Raw genomic sequence first — 10,970 nt, forward strand, 5'->3', positions numbered from 1 at the left:
CTGCAGCTCATGGTACTGCAAAAAATCAGACTTGACTTGGTGACTGAACAACACAATAATATTTACAAAATAATGTGCTCTTTCTTTTTGGAGAAGGCAATGGCACCCCACTCCAGTACTCTTGCCTGGAGAATCCCATGGACAGAGGAGCCTGGTAGGCTGAAGTCCATGGGGTCACTAGAGTCTGACACGACTGAGTGACTTCCCTTTCACTTTTCATTTTCATGCATTAGAGAAGGAAATGGAAACCCACTCCAGTGTTCTTGCCTGGAAAATCCCAGGGACGGTGGCTCCTGGTTGGCTGCTGTCTATGGGGTCACACAGAGTCAAACACAACTGAAGCAACTTAGCAGTGCTCTTTTTTCCCAATTATTTCACCAAAAAAACATTAGATATAATATTAAATTTTATTATTTCAGCCCTGAAAAAAAATAAGCATCTAAGGCTTATAGAGAAATTGAGACTAGTAAAATTTGTCTTGGCTCTTGTAACCAGCAGGTAGGAAAGCTAAGTTCTCACCTGTAGAAAACTGCTTCCTTATTGATAATTGAGGAAATCAACATTTCTTGCTACAAACAATTATTACAAATTTATTATAAATTCATAAATTCTTAAGTATTACAGGATAGGTTTTTCCAAAGCAGCTGACATTTTTACAAGTTTTTGAGCTTTATTTTTATAGTTTTTACGTTATTCATTAAAATTTGACAGCAGAATGAAGTATAGATCTGGAATGGGGTGAAAGTTTATCTAATGCCAGAGGACAAAGCCTCTACATAACTTTTTATTCATTATAGCACAAGATATACATTGTAGAAACACATTTTCATAACAAAACTGTCATTATCTGTGTGAAAATTACAAAGAGCATGTTTTAATTAACAAATCTTTTTCTATAGCATGCTTTTCTTATGCAGTAAAATAAAACAGTAAGGAGACACCTGAAGAGAAGAAATGATTTTTAGTTGAAAACTTCCATATGACTCAACAGTATGATTTTAGAACAAAAATTTCTTAAGAAAGCATTTCATTAGATTTTGGTTTAATTCAGTTCAGTCACTCAGTTGTGTCTGACTCTTTGCAGCCCCATGAACAGCAGCACGCCAGGCCTCCCTGTCCATCACCAACTCCCAGAGTCCACCCAAACCCATGTTGTGGTAATGCCATCCAACTATCTCATCCTCTGTCATCCACTTCTCCTCCTGCCCCCAGTCTTTCCCAGGCTCAGGGACTTTTCAAACGATTCAGCTCTCTGCATCAGGTGGCCAAAGTATTGGAGTTTCAGTCTCAACATTAGTCCCTCCAGTGAACACGTAGGACTGATCTCCTTTAGTATAGACTAGTTGGATCTCCTTGCAGTCCAAGAGACTCAAGAGTCTTCTTCTTGGGTATAACTAAAAGGTATATTTTTTTCCAATTGCAAATAATTGCCTATAAGTTGACCCAGAATTAGACTGATTATATTCTTTGCAGCCAAAGATGGAGAAGCTCTATACATTCAGCAAAAACAAGACCGAGAGCTGATTGTAGCTAAGATCATAAATTGAAGAAAGTACGGAAAACCATTAGACCATTCAGGTATGACCTAAATCAAATCCCTTATGATTATACAGTGGAAGTGGGAAACAGATTTAAGGGACTAGATCTTATAGACAGAGTGCCTGATAAATTATAGATGGAGGTTTGTGATACTGCACAGGAGACAGGGATCAAGACCATCCCCAGGAAAAAGAATTGCAAAAAATCAAAATGGCTGTCTGTGGAGGCCTTACAAATAGCTGTGAAAAGAGAGAAGTGAGAAACAAAGGAGAAAAGGAAATATATACCCATTTGAATGCAGCATTCCAAAGAATACCAAGGAAAGATATGAAAACCTTCAGTGATCAGAACAAAGAAATAGAGGAAAACAAGAGAATGGGAAAGACTAGAGATCTCTTCAAATAAACTGGAGATACCAGTTGAATATTTCATGCAAAGACGGTCTCAATAAAGAACAGAAATGGTATGGACCTAATAGAAGCAGAAGATATTAAGAAGAGGTGGCAAAAATATACAGAAGCTCTGTACAAAAGATCTTTGTGACCCAGATAATCATGATGGTATGATCACTCACCTAGAGCCCGACACCCTGGAATATAAAGTCAAGTGGGCCTTAGGAAGCATCACTACAAACAAAGCTAGTGAAGGTGATGGAATTCCAGTTGAGCTATTTCAAATCCTCAAAGGCAGAACTGTGAAAATACTGTAATCAATATGCCAGCAAACCTGAAATAACTCAGCTATGGGCACAGGACTGGAAATGGTCAGTTTTCATTCCAATCCCAAAGAATGACAAGGCCAAAGAATGTTTAGTTTCTCTCAGTTGTACTCATCTCACATGTGAGTAAAGAAATGCTCAAAATTCTCCAAGCCAGGCTTCAGCAATATGTGAACAGTGAATTTCCAGATGACCAAGCTAGATTTAGAAAAGGCAGAGGAACCAGAAATCAAATTGCCAACATCCACTAGATCATTGAAAAAAGCAAGAGAGTTCCAGAAAAACATCTATTTCTGCTTTATTGACTATGCCAAAACCTTGACTGTGTGGATCACAATAAACTGAGAAAATTCTGAAAGAGATGGGAATACCAGACCACCTGACCTGCCTCTTGAGAAACCTGTATGCAGGTCAGGAAGCAACAGTTAGAACTGGACATGGAACAACAGACTGGTTCCAAATAGGAAAAGGAGTACATCAAAGCGGTATATTGTCACCCTGCTTATTTAACTTCTATGCAGAGTACATCATGAGAAACACTGGCTTGGAAGAAGCACAAGCTGGAATCAAGATTGCCAGGAGAAAGATCAATAAACTCAGTTTTACTGATGACACCACACTTATGGCAGAAAGCAAACAGTAGGAAACGACTGAGTGACTGAACTGAACTGACTGAAGAAACACATGGAAATGTGCTCAACATCACTCATCACCAGAGAAATGTAAATCCAAACCACAATTAGCTACCACCTCACACTGGTTGCCATCAGAAAGTCTACAAATAGTAAATGCTGGAGAGGTCATGGAGGAAAGGGAATCTTCTTACACTGTTGGTGGGAATGCAGACTAGTACAGTGTGGAGAGTCTTTTGAAAACTGGAAATAGAACTGCCATATAACACAGCAGTCCCATTGCTGGGCATAAAGACTGAGGAAACCAGAAAGACAAACATGTAACCCCTATGTTCATTGCAGCACTGTTTTCAATAGCTAGGACATGGAAGGAATGTACATGTCCATCAGCAGATTCATGGATAAGGCAGTTGTGGTACATATACACAATGAAATATTGCTCAGGTATAAAAAAGAATGCATTTGAATCAATTCTAATGAGGTGAATGAAACTAGAGCCTATTATGCAGAGTGAAGTAAGTCAGAAAGAGAGATACCAATACAGTATATTGATGCAAATATATGGAATTTAGAATGATAGTAATGACGACCCTATATGCAAGACAGCAAAAGAGACACAGATGTAACAGCCTATGGAACTAAGTGGGAGAGGGCAAGGGTGGGACAATATAAAAGTAAAACATTTAACTATGTATATTACCATAAGTCAAATAGATGACCAGTGCAAATTTGATGTGTGAAGCAGAACACCCAATGCTGGTTCTCTGGGACAGTCCAGAGGAATGGGATGTGCGGGGCAGATAGGCAGGAGTTTCAGGATCAAGGGACACATGTACACCCATGGCTGTTTCATGTCAATGTATGGCAAAAACCACCACAATATTGTAAAGTATTAGCCTCCAATTAAAATAAATACAATTTTTTTTAATCTCATACTCTAGGAAGATGTCTTCTTTATTATTTTTACATCACCTCTTCCCCAGCTACCCATCCTCATCACACTGGCAAATACCTATGAGATCAGAGAAAACCCATTTAAGAAACCAGACTTTAAGAATCCCTCCACTTGGTCAACCCAACAGTAATGGAAACCTCTTGTTTTACTTGATCAATATCTTTTCCCCTTCTGATAAGAGCCTTTCATTTTCTTGAAGCAACTACCCCTCACCCTATCTTGAGTCCTCAGGCCTTACTTCCTGGCTTTAGTGGTTGGGACAGGACACAGTCCTGGCCAAATAGAGAGTCCCATTCCCCTGGAGAAGGGACAAGGCTCCAGTGGGGCTAAGGACACTCTTTGCTTGGAACTGTTGAAAACAGAAAATCTCTTCCCACGCTAGGAGGATGGAATCCTGGAGCTGCACGTGACCATCCTCCACCACAAGGAAAGAGCCCTCCTGAGAATGAATCCAACACAAAAGAAAGTTGAGATGAGAGACAGAGAAAAACTGAGTCCCAATAGCATCCTTTGAGCCCTTGGATCCAGCTGTGCCTGAGACACTTCCAGACTTTCCCAGTTTTCTGAAGATACTTTCATACTTTTTCAATGTATGCGTCCATAAAACTCTTCTTTAACTTTGATTTGGGTTTTCGGTCACTTAAAACCGCCAAGATTTCTGGCCCATTCACAGATCTGAGATCAGGTGAATTATACACATCCTTCCGGTTTTCTCTCCTTGGCCCTAAATAGAGCTCAGTGTAGACGTAAGAATACAGTTCACTGGGGCTGTGCCTCCCCGAGGATGAATCCCAAGCAGAACTGGTCCATGTAAGCTACCCAAAGGCACAACGGGGGTCACTTCAGAATCCGGATGCTCATTTTCTGTTCGATGTTCATCTTTTCTAAGGACTTGGCAAACTCCAGGAAGGACACAGCTCCATCCCCATCTTCATCCGCTTCCTGCACCGTGCGGTCGGCGATGCTCTCCAGCTGCTCTTCTGTCACCTGTACCCCAACCATCAGTCGGAGTGCCTGCAGCATCTCATGCCTGGAGATCTTCCCATCTCGATCCAAGTCGTAGAGCTGAAAGGCAAAGCGAAGTTTGTTCATTCTGCTGTTGAGGGGCTCGGGTTCCTTGGGGTCCCGGTTTCCTTCGTCCTCTTCATCCACAGGTCGAAAATGAGCCAGGACTCTGACAAAGCCTGGAAAGTCCAGTCGCAGACTCCCGTCTGGGAAGAAGCTGTCTATAATGCGGTCGCCCAGGGGGTTCACGGCCAGCGCCCGGATCTGCTGCAGATCCAGGCGGCTCAGGTAGCCCTTGCCGGTCCTATCCAGCGCTTGGAATCGGTCATACAGGCGGCGCAGACTGGCCTGCGAGAAGCCGGTCTCCCGCCGGAGGCTGTCCACGTCGGGGATCCTGGCGGCGTGGGAGCTGCGGGAGCCCATGGCTGAGCTGCCGCCGGGCCGCCGTCCTCCCGCCCGCCGCCCAGGCGCGGCCGCCTGTGGCCCCGGGGCCGAAGGCCGCAGCCTTGGCGGGGAGCCAGGCTCTTGAACCCCGGCGTTCCTTGCCTCCCACCCGCGACCCGGGCGAATGGAAAGCCGGGCCCAGGGTGGCGGGGTCAGCAGGGCGGGCGCGAACAACAGGCCAAAATAAATACAATTTAAAAAAAGAAAACATATATCTGACAGTTATTTTGGAAATGACTCAGTACAAATAGTACAAAAGCTATGCCTAACACAGAAAAAGTAAGTTGTCTTTCCCATTACATACATACATTTCCCATTACATACACTTAATTTAGTTACATAAATTAAATACAAATTTATATAGATAATTTGTAATTTTTTTTTTTTTTTTGTCATGTGGCTTAGAGGACCTTAGTTCCATAACCATGGATTGAACCTGCACACTTGGAGTGAAAGCACAAGAGACCTGACCATCTTAATCACCACAGAATTCACTGATATGGTATAATTACTTTGTTGTTTTCAAAACCTGAAACTGGATTACAACTGTAAAGTGTTTGAAAATCTAAGTATTAAAATTATCAAATATGACTTTTCCCTTTTACCCATTCAGTATTCAGTTCAGTTCAGTTCAGTTCAGTTCAGTCACTCTGTTGTGTCCAACTCTTTGCAACTCCATGGACTGCAGCATGCTAGGCCTCCCTGTCTATCACCAGCTCCCAGAGATTGCTCAAACTCATGTCCGTTGAGTCGGAGATGCCATCCAACCATCTTATCCTCTGTTGTCCCCTTCTTCTTGTGCCTTCAGTCTTTCCCAGCATCAGCGTCTTTTCAAATGAGTCAGCTCTTTTCATATCAGGTGGCCAAACAATTGGAGTTTCAACTTCAGCATTAGCCCTTCCAATGAATATTCAAGATAAATTTCCTTTAGGATTGACTAGTTTGATCTGCTTGCAGTCCAAGGGACTCTACAAGAGTCTTCTCCAAAAACAAGGCTCAAAAGAACCACTTCTTCAGTGCTCAGCTTTCTTTATGGTGCAGTTCCCACATCCATACATGACTATTAGAAAAAAATCTTACCATGACTAGATGGACCTTTGTTGGCAAAGTGATGCCTTTGTTTTTAATATGCTGTGTAAATTGTTCATAACTTTCCTTTCAAGGAGCAAGTGTCTTTTAATTTCATGAGTGCAGTCACCATCTGTAGTGATTTGGAGCCCCCCAAAATAAAGTCTGACACTTTCCATTTTTCTCCATCTATTTGCCATGAATTGATGGGCCCAGACACCAAGATCTTAGTTTTCTGAATGTTGAATTTTAAGCCAGTTTTTTCGCTCTCTTCTTTCACTTTCATCAAGAGTCTCTTTAGTTCATCTTTGCTTTCTGCCATAAGGATTGTGTCATCTGCATATCTGAGGTTAATGATATTTCTCCTGGCAAGCTTGATTCCAGCTTTTGTTTCATCCAGCCCAGCATTTAGCATGATGTACCATGTATATATGAGCTTCCCTGATGGCTCAGATGGTAAAGCATGTGCCTGCAATGAGGGAGATCTGGGTTTGATCAGGAAGATCCCCTGGAGAAGGAAACGACAACCCACTCCAGTATTCTTGCCTGGAAAATCCCATGGATGGAGCCTGCTAGGCTACAGTCCATGGGGTCACAAAGTTGGACACGACTGAGCAAGTTCACTTCATCATGTATATAAGTTACACAAGCAGAGTGACAATATACTGCCTTTATGTACTCCTTTCCCAGTCTGGAACCAGTATGTTGTTCCATGTCTGGTTCTAACTGTTGCTTCTTGATCTGCATACAGATTCTCAGGAGGCAGGTAAGGTAGTCTGGTATTCCCATATCTTGAATAATTTTCCAGTTTGTTGTGATCCACACAGTCAAAGGCTTTGGTATAGTCAATAAAGCAGAAATACATGTTTTTCTGGAACTCTCTTGCTTTTTTGATGATCCAGCAGACGTTGGCAATTTGATCTCAGGCTCCTCTGCCTTTTATAAATCTTGCTTAAACATCTGGGAGTTCACAGTTCATGTACTATTGAAGCCTGGCTCGGAAAAATTCAAAAATTACTTTGCTAGTGTGTTGTGTTTTGTTTTAATACAAGATGGAGTAGAGGATGGTACTCATCTTCTCCTGTGAGAACTCCAAAATTGCAACTCACTGCTGAACAGCCATCTTCAAGAGAATGCTGGATCCCACCAAAAAAAGATACTCACACCAAGGGTAAAGGAGAAGCCCCAGAAAGATGCTAGGAAGGACAAAATCACGTTTAGAATCAAACATCCTACCCGCCAAAGACGCTCAGAGGGCTCAAACAAAACATTGTGCACACACCAGAAGACCCCAAAGAGACTGAGCCAGACATGCCTTTGAATGTTTCTATGTCTCCTGAGGAAGTAACTAGTAAACAGTGGTCTGCTGCAGGGGCAGGGACTTGGTGCAGCAGTCCAAGGACTGCAGGGACTGGGTATGGCATGAGCCCTCTTGGAGGACATCGCCATTAACCCCACCATAGAACCACCGAAACTTACATAACACTGGGAAAACAGACTCTTGAAGGGCATAAGCAAAGCCATGTGTGCCCCAGGACATGGGAGAAAGGACTAGTTACTGCACAAGAGACTGACACTGACTTGCCAATGCATGTCTAGGAGTTTCCACAGAGGCGTGGTGTAGTGGCCTGCTGCAGAGTTGGGGTCTGAGTGCCCTGCACAGGACTTTTTCAAGGAGTTTGACATTATATTCATTACCTGCACCATAGTTTGGCCTCAACAAACAACAAAGGGGGAACCCAGCCCCACCCATTAACAGAAAATTGGATCAAAGATTTACTGAGCATGGCCCTGCCAATTAGAACTACACACAGTGTTCCCATCAGTAAGTCTCTCTAAACAGGAAACTTCCATAAGCTTCTTATCATTATCCATCAGAGAGCAGACAGAATGAAAACCATGATCATAGAAAACTAATCAAACTGATCACAGAGACCACAGTTCAGTTCAGTAACTCAGACGTGTCCGACTCTTTGTGACCCCATGAATTGCAGCACACCAGGCCTCCCTGTCCATCACCAACTCCCGGAGTTAATGCAGACTCACGTCCATTGAGTCAGTGATGCCATCCAGCCATCTCATCCTCTGTCGTCCCGTTCTCCTCCTGCCCCCAATCCCTCCCAGCATCAGTCTTTTCCAGAGAGTCAACTCTTCGCATGAGGTGGCCAAAGTACTGGAGTTTCAGCTTTAGCATCATTCCTTCCAAAAAAATCCCAGGGCTGATCTCCTTCAGAATGGAGTGGTTGGATCTCCTTCAGTCCAAGGGACTCTCAAGAGTCTTCTCCAACACCACAGTTCAAAAGCATCAATTCTTCGGCCCTCAGCCTCCTTCACAGTCCAACTATCACATCCATACATGACCACTGGAAAAACCAAAGAAGCTGTGAGCCATGCCCTATAGGGCCACCCAAGATGGATAGGCCATTGTGGAGAGTTCTGACAAAATGTGTTTGCTAGCCATATCTGTATGTTTTCTTTGGAGAAATGTCAGTTTAGTTCTTTGGCTCATTTTCGATTGGGTTATTTAGTTTTCTGGTATTGAGCTGCATGAGTTGCTTGTATATTTTGGAGATTAATTGTCAGTTGCTTAATTTCCTATTTTTTTCTCCTCTTCTGATGCTGCCTTTTTACCTTGCTAATAGTTTCCTTCATTGTTCAAAACTTAGTTAGGTCCCATTTGCTCATTTTTGCTTTTATTTCTGTTACTAAGGGAAGTGGATCATACAGGATCTTGCTGTGATTTATGTCACAATGTGTTCTGCCTATGTATTCCTCCAAGAGTTTTAGACCTTCTTGCCTTACATTTAGATCTTTAATCCATTTGGAGTTTGTTTTTGTGTATGGTGCTAGAAATTGTTTCAGTTTCATTCTTTAATGGGTAGTTGGCCAGTTCCCTGTATTACTTATTAAAGAGATTGTCGTTCCTTTTTTGTATATTTTTGCCTCCTTTGTCAAAGTTAAGGAGTCCATAGGTGGGTGGGTTTATCTCTTGGCTTTCTATTTTGTTTCATTGATCTATATTTCTGTGTTTATGCAAATACCATATTGTCTTGATGACTGTAACTTTGTAATATCGTCTGAAGTCAGTCAAGTGGATTCCTCCTGTTCTATTCTTTTTCAAAAGTGATTTGGCCATTCAAGGCTTTTTGTGTTTTCAAACGAATTTGAAATTATTTGTTCTAGTTCTCTGAAAAATACCATTGGTAGCTTGATAGGGATCATGTTGAATCTATGGATTGGTTTTGATAGTATACTCATTTTCACTATTGATTCTTCCAAAGCATGAACATGGAGTATTTCTCCATCCATTTGTGTCGCTTTTATTTCTTTCATCAGTGTTTTACAGCTTTCTATTTATAGGTCTTTTGTTTCTTTGGGTAAATTTATTCTTGAATATTTTCTTTTCATCATGATGGTGAATGTTTCATTAAATTAACTTTCTGTTTTCTCATTGTTATTATATAGCAATGCAAGGGATTTGTGTGTATTGATTTTATTTTGTGAAACTGTACTATATATATTGATTAGCTCTACCAATTTTTTGATGGTGTCTTTAGGGTTTTCTGGGTAGAGGATCATGTAATCTGTGAACAGTGTGAGTTTTTCTTCTTTCTCAGTTTGGATTCCTTTTGTTTCTTTGTCTTCTTTGATTGCTGTGGCTAGGACTTCCAAAGCTATGTTCAATAGAAGTGGTAAGAGTGGCACCCTTGTCTTGTTTCTGATTTTAAAGGAAATGCTTTCAATTTTTCACCATCAAGAATAATGTTTGCTGTGGGTTTGTTGCATAAGGCTTTTATTATGTTGAGGTATGTTCCTTCTCTGCCTACTTTCTGGAGAGTTTTGATCATAAATAGTTGATTTTGTGAAAGGCTTTCTCTGGATCTATTGAGATAATCACATGGATTTTTTCGTTCATTTTTTAAAAATATGTTGTATCACATTGATTGATTTGTGAATATTGAAGAATCCTTGAATCCCTGGGATAAAGCCCACTTACTTATGGCATGTGATTTTTATGATCTTTTAATATGTTGTTTGATTCTGTTTGCTCAAATTTTGTTTAGGATTTTTGCACCTATGTTCATCAGTGATATTGGCCTATAGTTTTCTTTTTTTGTGGCATCTTTGTCTGGTTTTGGTATTAGGGTAATGGTGGTCTTATAGAAAGAGTTTTGGAATTTGCCTTTCTCTGTAATTTTCTGGAAGAGTTTAAGTAGGATAGGCGTTAGCTCTTTTCTAAATTTTTGGTAGAATTCACCTATGAAGCCATCTGGTCCTGAGCTTGTGTTTGTTGAAAGATATTTTATTAAAGCTTAGATTTCTATGCTTGTAATGGGTCAGTTAAGATTTTCTATTTATTTCTGGTTCAGTTTTGGAAGGTTATACTTTTCTAAGAATTTGTCCATTTCTTTCAGGTTGTCCATTTTATTGGCATATATTTGCTCACAGTAATCTCTTATGATTTTTTGTATTTGTGTTGTCTGTTGAGATTTCTTCATTTTTATTTCTAATTTTATTGATTTGATTCTTCTCCCTCTTTTCCTTGATGAGTCTGGCTAATGGTTAGTCAATTTTACTTATCCTCTCATGGAACCAGTTTATAGTTTTG

The 10,970-nt window shown here is 41.0% G+C and overlaps 1 protein-coding gene across 1 annotated transcript; it reads right to left on the minus strand.

The window, feature by feature from the left end:
- Nucleotides 1-3,825: 3,825 nt before the first annotated feature.
- LOC132659052 (calcineurin B homologous protein 2) lies at nucleotides 3,826-5,468 on the minus strand. The gene has a single exon (XM_060408668.1). It carries the CDS (start codon nucleotides 5,270-5,272, stop codon nucleotides 4,682-4,684), a length of 591 nt encoding a protein of 196 aa, XP_060264651.1. The 5' UTR covers nucleotides 5,273-5,468; the 3' UTR covers nucleotides 3,826-4,681.
- Between the last annotated feature and the right edge of the window lie 5,502 nt (nucleotides 5,469-10,970).

Source organism: Ovis aries, chromosome Y (assembly GCF_016772045.2).
Source record: "Ovis aries strain OAR_USU_Benz2616 breed Rambouillet chromosome Y, ARS-UI_Ramb_v3.0, whole genome shotgun sequence".
Lineage (NCBI taxonomy): Eukaryota > Metazoa > Chordata > Mammalia > Artiodactyla > Bovidae > Ovis > Ovis aries.